Source organism: Mus caroli, unplaced genomic scaffold, assembly GCF_978045245.1.
Source record: "Mus caroli unplaced genomic scaffold, Mus_caroli_1 scaffold_17, whole genome shotgun sequence".
In the NCBI taxonomy this organism is placed as follows: domain Eukaryota; kingdom Metazoa; phylum Chordata; class Mammalia; order Rodentia; family Muridae; genus Mus; species Mus caroli.
This window is the reverse complement of record NW_028227272.1, coordinates 29,798,836-29,816,831: the sequence shown is the minus strand read 5'-3', so window position 1 is coordinate 29,816,831 and position 17,996 is coordinate 29,798,836. Positions and strand designations below refer to the sequence as shown.

Sequence of the window (17,996 nt, the reverse complement as noted above, 5' to 3'; positions counted from 1 at the left end):
AAAGTGATTCAAGCCATGGGTGTGCGATCCTTTTCAGTTTGTAACAGAGCGCTTGGCTGCAATTCCTGCCTTTTAGGGATCTACTATCTAGTTATTAAGACAGGAGCACATAAGTAAAAGTATTAGACATGGAGTGCCTTCTGTGTCCTGGGCACTACTTTAAATTATTTATATATTGCTGACTCGTTAACCCTCCTGAATACCCACTGAGATAGACTGCATCGTCATTTCCACTCTAAACACGTAACTAAGGCAAAGAGAGTTAAGCAACGTACTCAACACATTCCAGCTTGTGTAGTGGAGCCCAGATCCACATACGGGTGGCCTGGCTCCAAAACTCCACCTTTAACAACTGTTATGCCGAGATCAATGAGAAGACTGAGTTCTAAGAGGCCGGAGAAACCAGTAGCGAGTGTGGTCACGACACTGGGAAGTCCAGTGCTAGAGCTGATTCCTAAAACTTTGGAGGCATGTTAGGATTCTCTAGAAGAACCGAACAGGAAGGATGAATAGATATTAGAGAGGGTTCAGTGGACTGTCTTACATGATTTGGGCTAACATGTACACAGGGCTGGCTACCCGGGGAGTTCCAATCAGGTACTAGAGGCCTGGAGGGTTCCTGGAGACCATTGGTCTTCAGTCCATAATGGCAGTCTGTGTTCTGATAATGAGTGAAGGAGTGTAGCGATAGCACTAGCCGTGACATGGCAACAGGGTGGCTGAACTCAGCAGTGAGATGCAAACTTGAAGCTTTTTCCTTGGTCCCCACTTTGCTGGGCTACTCCTGGGAGATCCTACCCTCCTAACCTGAACATTCCCACTTCAGATACCCTAATCAGGAAAAGCCCTTGCAAGTGGACTGGGCAGCTTAGCTCTAAGTTTCTTTCAATTCTAGTCAAGTTGACAACCACATGAGTCCACCCCTTGCCAACTTGATGCCCAATAGCATCTCCTTATGTTATGCTTAATTTCCAAAGAAAAGCAGCAACAAGTCACAATCCCCTCCCCCACGTGATATAACTATCCCACATACAATCATAATTTGTATGTTTCCCCCTTCAGAATAGGTGGTAAAGTCCTTTAAGAAATGCTAAATCCTGGCTGGAGAGATAGCTCAGTGGTTAAGAACACTGCCTGTTCTTCCAGGGATCCTGAGTTCAAATCCCAGCAACCAGAGGCTCACAGTCATTTGTAATGGGGTCTGATGCTCTCTTCTGGTGTGTCTGAAAAGAGCAATGGTATACTCATACATAAAATAAATAAATCCTTTTTAAAGAAATGCTAAATCCTTTAGGGTCCCAGAACTTAAATATAACATAGGTTTACAATACTTAACTCCTGATATTGTCCTAGTTGTTGTTATATTCCATGATAAATACAGGAAAGAAAATGCAAGTATCTGCTTAATGTGTGTGTGTGTGTACACAAACACATTCTTAACCAAATAAGACAGAAATGCTAATGTCAATTACAACCCTCATTTTTGGAACTGGTGTGATGATGACTATTCCCAGTTGTCAACTTGACTATATGGGAATGAACTACAATCTAGAAATGGAGGGCACACTTGTGATCCAGATCTTGAGGCTGGAAAACACGGGCTTTTGATCTGAATCTTGAGGCATAGTGGCCATGAAAAGCTTGGGCCCAGGGAAAGTGGTATAGGCCTTTGATCCCTGGAGACAGAGGCAAGCAGATCTCTGAGTTCAAGGTCAGCCTGGGATAGAATAAGTTCTAAGTAAAGAATAACTTAGATCCAGGCATGACGGTGCACAGCTTTAATTTGGGCCACACCTTCTGCTGGAGGCTTACATGAGGACAGTGGAAGATGGGTCACCCTTCTTCGCCTGTTTACTTACTTGCTAGCATCTGTTAGAACTTACTTCTTCAGGATTCCAGCTTAGACGGAAGACCAGCTGTGACACCTGCAGGGGTGACCCATACTTTCATTTGTAAAGGGCCTGGGTCATTTATCATCCAGTTTCCCATTAGTAGTCTGGACCGTCACTCCTCCAAACTGTAACTTATTTGTGAGCCTAAACTGTAACTCTTTTGTTATTCTAACTCAAATGCATCATGAGCTCAAAGTGGTAAGGAAGAAATCTTCTTTTTTTTAACATTATTTATTAATTCATGTATAATTAGTATTCTAGTTGCATGACAGAAGAGGGCATCAGATCCCATTGTAGATGGTTGTGAGCCACCATGTAGTAACTGGAAATTAAACTCAAGACCTATGGAAGGGCCAACAGCACTCTTAACCATTGAGCCATCTCTCCAGGCCTAGGAGGAAGCCTTGACTTTTCAACTCAATGGAATGTTTGCTTTGCCTCCTAGAAGAAGCACACCTCCTTCTGGAACCGAAGCCTCTATCTAGGCCAATAGATCATAAGGTTGTGAAGACAGGAAGCAGACGTTTGCTAGTGGGTCACTAGGGTGATGGTGAATGAAACTACTCCTACCTTTGCCTCTTGAGTCCTGGACCTGTGAGTCCTAGCTATGGGAGAAACAGTACGACTTACCCCAATGCTGTTTCAGATCATGTACTGTAAACAGTACGACTTACCCCAATGCTGTTTCAGATCATGTACTGCCTTCTGGAGAACACTGCCCCACCCCCGAGGCTACTGCTGCCTAGCCGGTTCTGTAACTGTTGTTAAAAAAGACCATTCCGTTGTTTTATCAGGCCAGCTGCTTCAAGATGGTGGGGTACGTGGCAAGACCAGTGAAGTTCCGTGAGCATGGGGTCCACTGTTGTTCCTCTTTGGCTGGGAAGTGAGTTCTTTGGTCAGAAGCAATGCTGGGTGGAATACCATGAGAGTGGACAAGACATCCCGTAAGTCCATGGACGGTGGCTCATATAGAAGTGTTACGTGCAGGAAAGGAAAATCGGTAATCATAACAGGCATCTAATTCCAGTAAGGATAATGTATTGGTCTTTCCATGACAGAAGCAGTCAATGTTGTCAGCCTGGTGTCTGGTCTATATAGAGAGTTCCAGGACAAAGAGACTTTGTCTCAAAAAAAAAAAAAGTGGGGGTGGGGAGTGGGGCTATAATACACGGAGCCAGTGAGTTTTGGAGTGCCTGCCCCTCACAGTTGCCCCCTCCTTATAAGTCTGAGAGATGGCTGCTATGTAGACTTGAGCCCTAGGGTCACATTCCTCACCTGCAGCTGGACTGAACTCACAAACATGCCTTTCCCCTCCCCCACGACTCAACCCTGTCCTATCTCCCCAGCCCCCTCCTGCCTGCTATGTCTCTTGAGGCTTAGCTGCTCAGCGGAGTCTCCTTTTTATAGACCAAGCTCAACCCTAAAGTTATCCAGGAATGCACAGGCCCTCCGTCCCAGGCACTCCCTCTGCTCACGTTACCAGAAGGTCACAGTTATGGGAGGCCACAGTGCTTGCCCCAAACTCTGACCATGTAAGTCACTTTTAAGAGACACAGATCCTTTGCTGTTTTCTTCAGCTATAAAGAGCCCACACTCTAGAACCTCCACTTTCCGAGGCAATGGAAACGTGTCCGTTGTTGCAAAGGGTCAGCTGGTCCTTAAAACAAAACGAAACGAAACGCAAGCCTCTCACTTCCACCCGCCAGCTTGGTTTTACATTTTTAAATTATCTTTTTCTTTGGGGAGGGGTAGGGGGGGGGGCTGTGCCACTGTGCATATGTGAAGCTCAGAGGACAACTTGCAGGAGTTGGTTCTCTGCTTCCACCGTATGGGGGTCCGGGCTCTTTTGATAAAGCTCTGTCTCTCTGCAAGTCCTCAGTGCTGTAAGAACCGGGAGCTGGAACTGTTCCTTCGCTGCAGAGATTTCCACGCATGCGCGAGCCTCCTTCACCCGCGGCTGCCAAGTGACGCCCAGCCACACCCAGCGTTCAAGGCGGTGAAGGTGGCCACTCTGAAAAGATCTTTCACCTCAATGCCTGTGACCTGAAGTCCAGCTCCTTGCACACCGCCCAGCCAGTTCCTGCCATTCCTTCCCTCTTCCCCATGTCTACACTATCCCTGGTCACATCTACTGGAACTTCCCAATTTCACTTTCCATGCTGCGGAAGGATGCTCACAGATGCGGAATAATCTCTTTTTAAATCATGGTCTCTCACATTAGGTTTCAGGCCAAAGCTACTGTCTACTGTCTCTAGAAGGTTTCACTTTTCTGTTCTTTTAAAAAGATTTTTTTATTATTATTTTAAAGTATGTGTGCACTCTGTGAGGGGTGGAAAGCAATATGCACACGTGCGCGCCAGTGGCAGAGGCATAGCATCCTTTAAAACTACAGTTACTAGCAGTTTGAGTACAATTGTGGGCGCTGGGACCAAACAGGAGCCAAATGCAATCTTAAATGCTGAGCTGTCTCTCCAGTCCCCCCACTTTCCCATTCTTAACAGGGACCACCCCAAACCTTTCCTAACTGCCACTCCACGGATCCTTTCATTTACCCCACATCACAGAGAAACGGTGGCATCCAGAAGAGATGCCCTCCTCACTCTGCCAGAGCTCCTCTGTGCCAGGCCACATCTCTATTCTACTACCTTGTTGCTCAATTGCAGGGACGAGGATGCAGAAGCCTCTGTGGATTGTGCTAAAAAGCCAAATAGACTGTGGAAGGTGACCCCACCCAGCCAGCAGGGTGTGGTGGTGCAATTTGTCATCCCAGCACCCCAGAGGCTGAGACTGGATTCTGAGTTCCAGGCCAGCACAAACTACATAGCCAGACCCTATTTTATAAACAAACAAACAAACAAACAAACCAAACAAAAATATCCCATAGGCCAATGTGCACAGAAAATGAAGTGCTATCCTGCGAGGATGTGGCTTCATCTGTGTGGCCATTTCTTGTGTGTTTAACTTCTCACGGAGAGTAGAGGCACTACTAATAAAGTGTTGACACGTTTTTTTTGTTTGTTTGTTTTTTGTTTTGTTTTGTTTTTTTCCATTTTAAAAATCCAGGCTGGGGCTAGAGATGGTTCCACAGTTAAGAGCGTTCACTGTTCTTGCAGAGGACCTGAGGCCAGTTCCCAACAAACATGTGGCAGCTCAAAATTACTCTAACTCCAGTTCAGGGAATCTATCGCCCTCCTCTGGCCCCTACAGGCCCTGCATATGTGGGGTGCACATACATTCAGACACCAAACGTATATTAATTAAAAGTCTGAATAAATAAATATTTTAAAAAATATTTATCTCTTAAGTTTACTTTCCTCCAAGTTATTTCCTCTTTATGGCCAAACATCTCCAAAACAATGACTGCATGTTCTGCCAACTTCTGAACATCTGCTACCCTCAATTAAGCCAAATACTACTTCCTTCCTATTCCCACTTCCTTAGAAATACGTAGGCCCGAGGGTCTCTGTGCCATCTGGAGGGGTTACCCGAGTGGACTCTTCGCAGTGTGGCCCTTTTGGATGCCCGTGAAATGTTTGAAGTAGCCAGATGCAGCAAGCAGTTTCTATTAAAGAGGAAGGACACTGTCCTGTGCTGGTGGCGCCACCTGCTGGTATTCCAGATGTTATACCCAACTTGTTTTCTCTCTCTTCCTCCCCTTGGGCTCTCAAGGGAGGCATTCCCGCAAGGTGGGTGAAGAGATAGTCTAACATTGGTTGTTGCCTGATGGAAAGGCCAAGAATCTGGCAATTGTTCCATCCACAAGGCTGGCTGTCTCAGCTGGTCTTCACCCTGTGTTGGGGTCCCAAAGAAGTGGGCTCTAATATAGAAAGAATGTCTCAGCAGCAGGATAGATGAACTTGCCAGCAAGAATGAAGGTAGGCAGGCAAAAAAACAAAACAAAATAAAAAACCCAAAACCCCCCTTTGTCTGTGGTCTTTTCTGAGGGCTGCCACCAGAAGGTGTGGCCCAGATTTAGGGTGAGTCTTTTCACCAGCTTCCAGTGGAAGGTCACAGGTTGGGGTTAGGAGGGGCTATTCTCTGTCTTAGGCACCCACCATCCCTTCTAAAGCAGAGCCTCTGGTGCATTCAGGGATTGATTAGAACCTGTTTGGGCCAAAGACATAACCAATTTCAAATCATAGTCATTTCCAAATGCCCAACAGAGTCGATTCTTTGCATTTTTAAATAGGAGCTAAGGGAAAATTTCTCTATCCCTTAACCTTGAGATGACTTTGCCTCAACCTTCAGCTTTAGGTCAGAACTGTAACGGTTCTGCCAGGCGCAGGGTCTCTGCAAGGGAACTGAGGCGCCCCGCTCATTGCTGTAGCTGATGGGACCACTCTTACTATATCTCTCATTTTGACTGGGACAGCACTGGACAGGGAGCTGTCACCTCAGCTCTCCATATTAAACTGTGTGAGTCCAAAGTATCCTTTGTCTTCCCAGGCCTCAGTGTCCTTGTCTATAAAATGGGAAGGTCAGATACTCTCGGAGGCCCTCTGTCACTCTGGCATTTCAGATTCTTTCCAGAGCGTGGGTCATAAGATGTAAAAATGACCTCTGTTTGTGTAAGTCAATCCCAGCAGCTGAAACACCTGTGCCACACAGCCACGCTGCCACCCCCTTGCCAATCACCAGGAGTCACCTGGCTCCTCCTCTGTGTGGAGACACTGGGCGAGCGCTCTTCAGTGGGTAGCTATTGGAGCTGGACCTTGATCCCTGAAGCACTTCTGCATCTACTGAGCCTGAAGCCATGTTGTTTGCCTTTCTCCTCCTGCTGTGGCTGGGCCCTGTGATTCCAAACCAGAAGGCAGGTGAGGAGAACTGAGCTCACCCCTATTTGAGAGGTCAAAGAGACCCTGTGTTTGCTCTCATTCATTTAGTCAATCAATATTATTTATTTATGGTCAGATACGCCACCTTCTGATGGCTAGAACCCACTCACTGATCAGATCAGGTAACCCACTTACTCAGGCATCACTTGTATCCCAAATGTGCTTGGTGTGGCGTCTGTGTGTGTCCACACAGATGTCTCTGCAGCAATCTTGGAGCCTGGTTGGGAAGGCTGTGGAGTCTTCAGAGATGGTTCTGGTGTGTACACTTTTGGAGGAGGCAGTGAGGGATCAGGAGGGATGGTGAGCGTAAAAAGCCCAGGTCCAGATGAACAGCAGCCTGGTCCATCAGCCGCCACCCACTAGTTGATCAGGATGGCTAAAAATATACCTGGAAGTACAGCAGGAAATCCATGACTCTTATTGTTGTTATTGTTTTGCTTGTGGGGGGAGGTGTTGTTTGTATGTATGTATGTATGTATGTATATATGTATGTATGTATGTATGAATGTATATATGTATGTATGTATATATGTATGTATGTATGTATGAATGTATGTGCACTATGTGTGTTCCTGGTGCTCCCAGAAGCCAGAAGATTCTTGGAACTGGAGTTAGAGATGGTTGTGAGCTGCCACCTGGGTGCTGGGAATCAAACCCGGGTCTCCTGGAGATCATCCAACGCTCTTAACTGCTGAGCCATCATTCCAGCCCAGGAAATTCAATAACGGTATCTCTTCCCAAGCCTTTCTGCTGCCCTGCACCCCCTTCCCACACTCCACACCCCATTCCATACCCTACACCACTCTCACCTTCTCTAGAAACCTGCCAAAGCCTTGCTCTAGAGGGAGCCAACCTGGCTGCCCTGGGTTCTTCATATTTTTACCTTGCTTTAAAGTTTGAGACAGGGTCTCACTAAGTTACCCAGGCTGGCTTGAGCTTACTCTGTAGTCCAAGCAGCCAATGAATTTGAGGTTCTTTTTCCTCAGGCTCCCACAGTCTGTGGGAGTACCTGGTGATATGTTTGTTTGTTTGTTTGTTTTGAAACAGGGTCTCACTATGTAACTCTGGCTGTCCTGGAACTCACTATGTAGACCAGGCTAGCCTAGCACAAATCTGCTTGCCTCTGCCTATCTCTGCCCCCTGAGTGCTGGAACTAAAGGCAGGCACCACCACGCTTGGCTACAATGTTTGATTTTTATTTGTTTGTTTGGTTGGTTGGTTGGTTTTAGGTTTTGTTTTTTTTTGAGACAGGGTTTCTCTGTGTAGCCGTGGCTGTCCTGGAACTCACTCTGTAGACCAGGCTGGCCTTGGACTCAGAAATCCGCCTGCCTCTGCCTCCTGAGTGCTGGGTCATTAGGACATTTTCAGACCAATTTAACATTCCTTGATCCTCGTCTATTTCCCTCCTCCAGCTCCCTGTCCCTCCTCCCTGTCCTTCCTGCTTTCATGTCACATATATTCGATTATCCCACTCACTATTCTCTTTCTTCCCCTCCCCAGCCCTTCCTGAAGACTTCTACCCCTGTCATGGTGCCCTTTCTAGTTTCATAACTGGCACCCACGCCCACATGCATGCACATATGCAGTCACTAAAATCTAGGCTCAGCTCGTAGGGGAAAAGATGTGTTTGTCTTTCTGAGCCTCAGGTTCTTCACTTAGCACAATATTCTCCAGTCTCTCCCACTTTCCCGAGAATGTCGTGACTGTATTTTCCTTTATAGCTGAAGGAAGGCTGGGTTCGAGTGTGAACTTGAAATGTAAGAACCATTTCTGCTAATGGATTTGGGAAGGACAGGCCTCCCAAGCTGATGGCACAGCATACGCCAAGGCTCAGAAGCAGGTGCAGGCAAGGTTCGACACTCCTGGGAGCGGGGTGATCGGAAAGCCAGAAAGATGCTGCTTCTCCAGGTTTGCGGCCAGCTCAAGCATGGCGTTGGGTACCCATCCTCCATCTATAGAATGAGAGCCCCTCTCTAGACTTTCAGGCTTTTCTGGCTCCGATCCATTTTTACAAACATTAATTGTTCTGTGACCGAGTTCACTCATCCATGCAGCTAAGGCAACTTTTAAAGCAACTTATTCTTGTATTTAATGTATGCAGGTCTATTTGGTTCAATTTAATTCTGCCTGGCTCCATTCCATCCTGTATCGCGCTGCCCGTCAGTCACAGTAAAGTAAACACCAGTGCCATGGGATTGATCTCTGATTCACAAACAAGGCCGACCTTCGTTTGGATACTTCTCCCACCCTTGCCTCTTTAGTTGATTCTTGGTCTTAGATGCTTGGGAAGAGGGATGGCTTAGGGATGGAGTAAGCCACCAGTAGGAGGCCCCTGGACTGAGTGTGAACTGGAGCCTGAGGCTCAGCCAGAGCCCCAGCCCTGCCCACTCTTACTTTGAGAGGTCCTGGACTTCTGCTCTCTGCTCTTCAGACTCCTGTTTTCACAACACTTTGGCTTGGCCACACCCAGCCTTGCTTCCTTTCAAAGGCCAGCTTCTGTTGACCCTGTCAACTCTGAAAGTCCTCAAGTTTATCCTTAAACAAGGCCCCTGGCAGGTGCTAAGCTAACAGGAATCAATTGAGAAGAAAGAGAAAGCAGCATTAAAATTAAAATTAAGCTCTCTGGGCCCAGTCCCATGACCCAGACTCTCCAGGAACCGATACCTCACCCCCCCCACCCCCTCCCCCCTGCCCAGGCCTCATGTTTTCCTATCTCTTAAAAGAGGTGCACCTGCGTATTTGTGGTTTAATAAACAGATAACCACTGAGTTGAGCAACTTAGGGAAATGGTTAGGGAAGCAGAGCTGACGAAACTTACACGGATGGTGCGGATGGTGCGTAGCTTCCACTCTACAGAGATTCGCTCTTCCTTTTGTGCCCGTTCCCCTCAAAGCCCCACAGTTAAGTCTTACAGTCAGGCCTGGGAGCTGGCTCAGATGACTTTCCTTCAGTGGTTTGAGGTAGGTGTTTGGTTTCAGACAAGGGATAGAGGAACATACCAAGGCACACCTGGCCTCCAGGTTCTCCCAGCATCCTTCAGTCTACCTGGCATACCCTGCCCCCATCCTTGAACTTTCCAGCAAAGGGACTGGGCTGCCCTTCCCCCGGAGGCTCTTCCCTATATAATTCAGTCATTCTGCACTTTCCCTCCCCCCTCTTTCCCTCCCTCCCTCTCCTCTCTTTCTCCCCTCTCTCCCTCCCCATCTCTTCCTCTCTCTTGCCCCTCCTCCCTTTCTTCCTCTTCCTCTTCTCTTCTAATATGCCCTTTCTCTCTCCCCATGGAGACTCTCCTGACCTCAATCCTTTGGGGTCAGCAAACTTGCCCAAGAGCAGCTTCCCAACAAACCTGCCTTTAATATAGCCTAATCTGGCTTGAATTGGCTCATCTCACTGGCAGTGAAGAAATAACCTCTCAGTAGGAATCCACAGACACTCCTTGGCATATGCAGGCACGTCCATTTGTGCCTGCACCGTTTGTAAAACCTCTGTCTTTTTAAATGTCTCCTCTCCTCCAGGCAGTTGTTCCCAGCCCCAGCCTCTCTGCTGCCCCGGAGAGGATTATGGCTGCAAGAGAGGAAACTGCTATTGTGATAAATTCTGCCGTGTGCTATCAGACTGCTGCCCAGACCACGGGACCCTCTGCAACTCCAGTGACCTGCATGCAGGCTCTCTTCCACCCATGGCTCAGCTGGATGTTGTAATCCACAGAGGCAAGCCTGGACTTTAGATGGTGGCCGCTATGGAGTGGGTGGCACCACATCCTGATGGTCCTGCAGTTCTTACAGTCTATGCATTTCATGCTCAAAGCGTCTTCATGTTCCTCTCACTCCCTCCGCCCGCTGCTCTCCCCCTCTCTTTAGGTCCCACAGGGAGAGGCTGAGCTATCAGTGGTGAAAAACAGGCTAGGAAAGGTGGTGGGCCCAACCTTTTCTTGCTCTATGTATGCCGCTTGGAGACGTCAGAGCAGAAGAGTCCTCAGAGAGGTGTTGGGGATGTTGACCAGAAGTGGGTTAGGGGAGGGGGACACGGATGAAGACAAGGCCTTCACCCTGTGTTTCAGCCTTTCACACTCCCAAGATGGTGCTACAGATGGTGCTGAGGACCGAGAGGCCACTTGACTCAGCCAGGAACAATCAAGATTTGGTACAAAACGTGGTGAGTGCCCTGGGCCGGGGTGGGGTGGGGGGCCTCCTGCCTCTCTTCTAGGACTCAAGGGAGGGGAGGGGATTTATAAAAAAAAAAAAAGGAGAACCAGGGATATGTTTTTGTAGAGAGAAGTATGGTGAGATGGGAGGGGGTGCCTCAGTAGGCCCATGTTGAGGCATCCCTTCCCCCGAAGTACCAGCCATATGACATAGTATGGAATAGAGTTTATTTAGGGCATGGGCAGGGGAGTTGGGGAGAGAGTAGACAGAGACAAGGGTGTGGGTAGAGGGAGGGAGGGAAGGAGGGGAGGAGGAAGAGCAGGAGGAGGAAGATAAAGATGAAGAGGAAGACGGAGAGGAGAGGAGAGGAAAGGAGAGGAGAGGAGAGGAGAGGAGAGGAGAGGAGAGGAGAGGAGAGGAGAGGAGAGGAGAGGAGAGGAGAGGAGAGGAGAGGAGAGGAGAGGCCAGCTAGGAACACAGAGGGGGAGAAAGGGAGAAGGGAAGGGGAGAGAAGGGACAGACAGTAAGAGGCTAAGAGAATGAGGAGGGGGCAAATAACCCTATTTTATAGTGAGTCTAACATACCTGGATGTTGCCAGGTGACTGTGGGGTAAAGCCTAGAAGGAATGCTAAGGAGGCGGATAGGGAAGGAAGGGAGAGAGGAAGGGAGGAGAGGGGGAAGAGGGAAGGGCTCCTTTGAGCTGGGGCAGAGATCTCTATTTGAATTGCATCTCATTTTCACGTATCATAAACTTTTCTTTTTTTTCCTCCACCACCATTTATAAATACACAAAACATCCTAAACTTGTGAGCCGTACAGAAAGTGGCATCGTGCCAAACTCAGTAGCTTGTGTTCTAAATCCTCCTCTGCCCAACTCTTTCCTTCTGTGCCCTGGCCCTAAAGTACTCAGCCCAGCATAGAGAGACACCCTTCACTGCTATTACACAAGAGGAAAGAGTGTGAGGGCCCCCGGCTCCGGGCACATGCTCCCTGGGGAACTGGACTTGACTCCTCTAAGCCGCTGAGCCCGCCTGCTTGGGTGGCAGGGACAACTCACTGAAAGCAAGCATGGAGACCATGGCTCTTGCTGGCCCAAGAGATGCTTAGAGTATAAGACCGCAGGTGTCAGCAACTTGGATGAGGTTTGTTGCTTGTCAGGTTCTGCAGCTCCTCCAAGGCCTCTCCAGAAGGCCACTCTCAGTGACTGTGAAGGGAATCAAGAGGAGAGCCTGAGTCTCTCCAGCCCTCGCCAGCAGGACCCATGGAACGGAGATCACCTTTGGTTTGTTGGGGCCAACATGGCTGGCCCAGCCCAGGGGGATCTGTCTCTCAGCTGCCATCCTATTAGCCCCCACATTGGCTTGGCCTGGGGAAAACTGAAACCTGGGATTGTTGTAAACACATTTAAAAGTGCACAGAATTAGCCATACAAATTACAAAAATACACTTGGCTGGTAATATTGCTCACTGTGTTGTGATGATTACATGTATATACAATTATGATATATTTATTATAATATAACAATGACTTGAACATAGAGAATTAGGGAGATGGGGGCGTAGCTTAGTTGATGGCGTGTTTGCCAAGCATGTCAAACCCTGTAGTCAATGCTAAGCACCCCAGAAATCAGGTATGGTGGCACCTGCTCATTATCCTAGTACTAGGGAGATGGAGGAGGTCGAAGCAGGTAGATCAGACCTTCAAGGTCATCTCGGCTGTATAGTTAGTTCAAGGCCAGCCTGTGCTATATGAGACCCTGGAATTCTCTGTTGTTGTATAAGACCCTGGCGAGCCTTAACTTACAGGAACAGTGAACAACTCGGAGACAGGAATAGATGCAAAAGCAAGAGGAATTTTATTGATCCAGCATGCTGGGGTTGCCCTGCACATGGAGAGAGAGAAACGACTCCGCACAGCCCATCCAGGGAGCCTTTATACAGTTCTCAAAGCAGCAGCCATTAGGCACAATGTGATTGGCAGAACAGTGTGACTTTTAAACTGATTGATCTACAGGGAGTGAGGTAGGTGGCTAATGGTCAAGGAAAATGTCTGCCAGCTCTGTGGTCGTGGTTGGTCCCTCCTCCCTGTGGTCTGAGGAATGTAATTAGCCCCTCCCTTCCGGAAGGGAGGGGTGCCTAGGTTCTTTATGACCTTTGGCTTCCAGGAGGGGAGGGATCTGGTGGAATTTTTCTGTAACCGAGCTGACCTCTTCATTTTGTTTTCTTTTGTTTTTAAAAAAAGCAGAAAATAAGGACCCCAAGCAATAACAATTAAGTAATTCACCTTCTCCCTCCCCCCTACCCCACCCCCCCAACCCCCGTTCTGCATTGTCCTGGATCTTAGCCACCAGGTCATCTTTTACTCCCCTCTGCCAATGACATTCTTCTAATGCTATGACCACATGGTGTCCCACCCTTCTTACTATAGTTCGGTGACTACAGTCTTGGGTCAGTGGCTCTTTCCTGTTTGCTGGTCTCTGACTGGCTTCTGGCCAGATTGCATCACGGAAGCTCTGGTGGGCCGCCAGCTCCCTGTTGAGAGGCCATCCATGGCTTCCCATTCTGGACAGACTAGATGTGAAAGTACTGGGTCTGGCCTGCCACCACCAAGCTCTGCAGACCTCCAGCTTTATCCCTGCTAATCCCCCTCACCCACTCGTGGGTGCAGCTGAACAGAATCCCCTATTCTCCTCACCCAAGCCTTGATCTGGGCCTTTGCTAATCTGAACCCTTGTTTCTGGGCGACTGATTGCACAAGGATCCCTGTTGGCCCAGAGCCCAGCTCTTGGCTAATGGTTTTGTGTTGGCTTAATTTCTCTAAGGAATTTATTTAGGAACGTAACTCCAATGGGATTAGGGTAAGGCAAATGAAACAGGGATGGAGGGAGGGCCAGCACAAAGATCTACCCTCCAGTCGGCTCTAGCTGTGGCTGCCTAGTTGCTTCACCTGTGGGATCTTCTAAGAGACCTTGGGGAATGTGTCTGAAAGGCATCTATCTGGTAACAGATCAGTGTGCCTGTCTCCTTTCCCATGGGTTACAAGTCGGCCTACAGAGTCCTGGAAATATATATTAAAAACATATGTAATAGAGTGATTAACAACTTTAAGAAGACGGGGCAGGGGGTGGGGGTGGGGGACTGGAATTAATCCAAACCCAAACATCCATCGATAAGAAAATGGCCACAGAAGTTGTGGTTGATAATTACAAAGGAAAACCACCCGCCATCTAAGGATAAAGCATTATTACTATACGTAAGAGCTCTGGTGAACCTCACAGACAGAATGTTAAATGTAAGAAGCCAAATACTGAAAAGTGCACACACAATCCTATCCACATAGTCCTGAATGTGTCCATGGTGGTAGAGAGAGGGAACACACGGGGCCTGTTTATTATCATTCTCTGTGAACTTGGTGACAGAACCTAAGGCCTCTCACACAGGCAAACTCTCTACCACTGAGTTGTAACCTCCAATTCTGTTGTCAACTTTTTCTTCAAGACAGGGTCTTACGAAGTCGCTCAGACAGGCATTTAAGTAGCCCAGACCAATCTTGAATCTGTAATCCTCATATGTTAGCTTCCAAGACGTTTCTGGCACACTGTCTGTGGTCACACAACATGCAGAACTTGTGGGATCCTCTTAGAATCCTGTTAGCTGGCATGAAGAGTTTCTTTTTTAATGTATGTGTGTGCATGCGTGCGTGTGTGTGTGTGTGTGTGTGTGTGTGTGTGTGTGTGTGTGAGAGAGAGAGGGGGGGGGATAGGTGCATGTGCACATGTATGCACATTCATTTAGAGACCAGAGGACAGTCTCAGATGACAGCCTCAGGGACACTGTCTACTTCCTTTGAGACAGGATCTCTCCTAGGCCTGGAGCAAGTCCTGAGGATCCTTCTGTCTTTACCTCCTCAGCTCTGGGATAGCAAGCCCGCACCACCACATTTAACATTTTTTTTTTATGGTTTGGCGGGGATTAGACTCAAGCCCTCACTCAGAGGCAACTGAGTCATCTCTCTAGCCCTACATGAAGTTTGTGTGTGTGTGTGTGTGTGTGTGTGTGTGTGTGTGTGTGTGTGTGTGAAACTATTGTGGGCCAGGCAATATATCCTAATTTATCTGGTTAACACAGAGCCCCTTCAAGGTGCAGGGTTAGCACAATTTACTGCTACTCTGTCTGTGTTCGAGACAGACTGTCCATCCTGTAAGCATAACAAAGCCTGTCGCCGCTTTTCTCATTGCTGCCAAAAACCCCACGCCCGTTGGTAAGTTTGGTATACAAACATTTCAATCCAGCTCTCCCAGGAGCTATTTATACCAAGCACACACATACAAGGGCACCTGAAAATAAAGTTTGTGCCCTCCTCTGGTGATACACAAGCCCCAGCTCCTGGACCCAAGATGGTGAAAGGAGATAAGAAACCCAGAATGAGTCAGCAGTGCAGCTAGGCCCAGCTCCTGTCTAGCACATGGATGACTCTGTATATCCAGGACATATTTTATTTTTGGTTTTTCCAGACAGGGTTTCTCTATATAGCCTTGGCTGTCCTGGAACTCACTCTGTAGACCTGGCTGGCCTCGAACTCAGAAATTCGTCTGTCTCTGCCTCCCAAGTGCTGGGATTAAAGGCGTGTGCCACCACTGCCCAGCTTCCAGGGCATTTTTGCTAAGTCAATTAGGCCTTGTCCCAAGTCAGAGTCACCGCTACCATATATATGTTAGTTTTGTAGGGGACAGAGAATAGGAGGTCTGAGCCTAACCGATGAGGGTGACTCCAGGATCTTTTCTGATGCTCTGGCTGAGAGCCTGCACCCATCCATGGCTCCACGCTGACACCCCACATGGGTCAAGCTGAAGTAATCTCTGTGTCTACTTTCAAAACATATCACTAATCAGAGAGCGTTCCCAGGCCTTTCCTCCCCCATCATCCCTTGTCACGCTAACTCCTGGTCCCTACATTGTTCTCAACAGAGCTGCCAGGGTTCCAGCTGCTTGACTTTCTAGACCCTGAGTTAGGGCCCACCGCCCTCCTCAGAGCTCTCCAGGGACACTTCAAGCTCACTTGCTCATCAAGTTAAAAATCAGAGGGCACCATTGTCCTCTACAAGGTTCCCGATCTAGGCTGACAGGCCCCAGACGGAGGCAGTCGCTTTTGTCTCATGTCCTTGAAACTAAGTTATCTGAACGTAGAAGTCAGAAGAGAGTCAATTGCCGGATTTTGAGGACAGGTAATGGGAAAGTCCTTCTGTTTAGCTCTTACCAAAAAAAAAAAAAAAAAAAAAAAAAAGGACCTGATAGTAACCAGTCAGTAATTCATTGTCTATTTCCTGTTCCCACTTCACCTCACCATGAGAGTAGACTTGAAGTCACCTAGCGCTATTTAGTTTTGCTTTTACTTTTTCTTGCTGTGCTAGGGGTGAGCCCCACCCAGGCTCTGTCCTGGGGGTGAAGTCCACCCATGCCCTCACCTGGGGGTGAACCCCACCCAGGCCCTGTCTTGCTCTTGCCATGCTCTGCACTCTGCTTTGTCAGCTAAGCCCACAGAACGGTTGCTCATTCTGTTTTATAGAATGAAGCCAGACTCTATGAGCGTAGATAAAGCCACTGAAGACATACAACTCTATTGTAACTTATACTTTGATAGAGTAAAGCCTCGGATGCCCACAGAATTCCCGTTACCCTCCCCTGCCATTCTGCTCCCCCCCCCACTCCCATCTCTTATACTCCTGTGATTCCAGCCCCAGCTGTCCTTTGGTATTCCTAACCTGCAGCCATCTTTGGCTGCTTTGTGGGTTCTTCTTTCTTCTACCCTTCTCTACCCCTTTTCTCTACCCTTTTAACCTCCTAACACTAAATAAGAGAGAAAGAAGGATAGAGAGGAAAGGAAAGAGATCCTTGAATAAAGTCAGGGGTGAGAAAGGGGCCAACGTTATCCTCAGATGACTTTTTGCTGATTGGGGCTGCTGAGTTCTTCGGGGCAAGTTTGGTCTTCACTGTCAGGATACCCACTTTCTTCTTGTTTCTTCTTTGTGCACCACTACTTAACAAACTGCAAATGACAGCCTACCATGCCCCTCAGGGCCCTAGCATTTATAGACCCTCTGAAAAGTCCCCAGCATTCCAAAGGTCACACAATTGCAGAAATTATCTGCAGCTGGCAAAATCACGCCCCTGACAGAGCATGAGGCAAATCATAGTCAGCTGCTGTGGACAGTCTGAAGCAGCCCCTTATCCCACACCTGGGATTAAAACAAAACCACATTCTTAAAACATTTCTGAGTTTTTAAAAGGAAATCAAACTTCCAGAATTCTCACTACATAAACCTTTCTGCTTTAAGCTTCTGACATCTCTCTAGATGCTCCTACAACCTCCTCCCTTGTTATTCAGTACCGCAACCTGAACTGCCACGCCCCTCATGCACCCATACACCCACATACCCCAGCTCTTCAATGTCTCTTTCTTTCTCGGTCACTTACAAATTCCTATTCCCTTGTTCATTGCCCACCCAGTCTTCAGGACTTAGCTCCTGAGGGCCGGCCCTGTCTGTTTTCCTCTGTGATGTATGACCTCAAGAGCTGAGACCAATGTCTGACATATAGAAGCATGTGCTTGTTAATGTAGTGAGACTTGTGCTTTGTGCTAACTCGTGGTGAGAGCTGAGCTGGGCTGTGAAGAAATGGTCCAAGGACTTTCCAGTGAAGTTTGTGATGGCCCTCAGGGCTGCTGGCCATCAGCCAGGCTTGGAAATAACCCTGGATAAAGAAGAAACTTGGAGTGGTTTGGTCCTGATGCTGCTTGCATTCGAATGTTAAATGCTGGCTTCTCAAGATGTGGTTGATTCTCACGTATACCAACCAAGTGATGCTATGTGAAACTTCTCCCCAGTATAACTGGTCAATGAGAGGGTGGAGCCTGTGATTGGGCAGTGGAGGGAGAAAGGTGGGGCATGGGGATCGAGTGAGGGGGTTGCAGGGAGAGGAAGAAGAAGAAAGAAGATGGAGGTGGAGGTGGAGGAGGTTGCCATACGAGGAGATGGACCATGACCACTAAGCAGTCAGGAGAAACAGTAAGTGACAAGACACTTTATAGCTAGGGAATAAGTTAGTATAACTCCAAACCTGTCCAA

The 17,996-nt window shown here is 48.0% G+C and overlaps 1 protein-coding gene across 1 annotated transcript; it reads left to right on the top strand.

The window, feature by feature from the left end:
* Nucleotides 1-6,616: 6,616 nt before the first annotated feature.
* LOC110311181 (uncharacterized) lies at nt 6,617-12,212 on the top strand. The gene is made up of 4 exons (XM_021184421.2): nt 6,617-6,706; nt 10,243-10,437; nt 10,788-10,882; nt 12,032-12,212. Exons 1-4 carry the CDS (start codon nt 6,646-6,648, stop codon nt 12,104-12,106), a joined length of 426 nt encoding a protein of 141 aa, XP_021040080.1. The 5' UTR covers nt 6,617-6,645; the 3' UTR covers nt 12,107-12,212.
* Nucleotides 12,213-17,996: the final 5,784 nt, after the last annotated feature.

What these genes read in the sequence shown, in the direction of transcription:
- LOC110311181 (XM_021184421.2), top strand. Translation starts at nt 6,646, where the DNA reads ATGTTGTTTGCCTTTCTCCTCCTGCTGTGGCTGGGCCCTGTGATTCCA. An exon ending in GATTCCAAACCAGAAGGCAG is followed by an intron (nt 6,707 to 10,242) that starts GTGAGGAGAACT and finishes CCTCTCCTCCAG; the next exon opens with GCAGTTGTTCCCAGCCCCAG. An exon ending in AAGATTTGGTACAAAACGTG is followed by an intron (nt 10,883 to 12,031) that starts GTGAGTGCCCTG and finishes GTTGCTTGTCAG; the next exon opens with GTTCTGCAGCTCCTCCAAGG.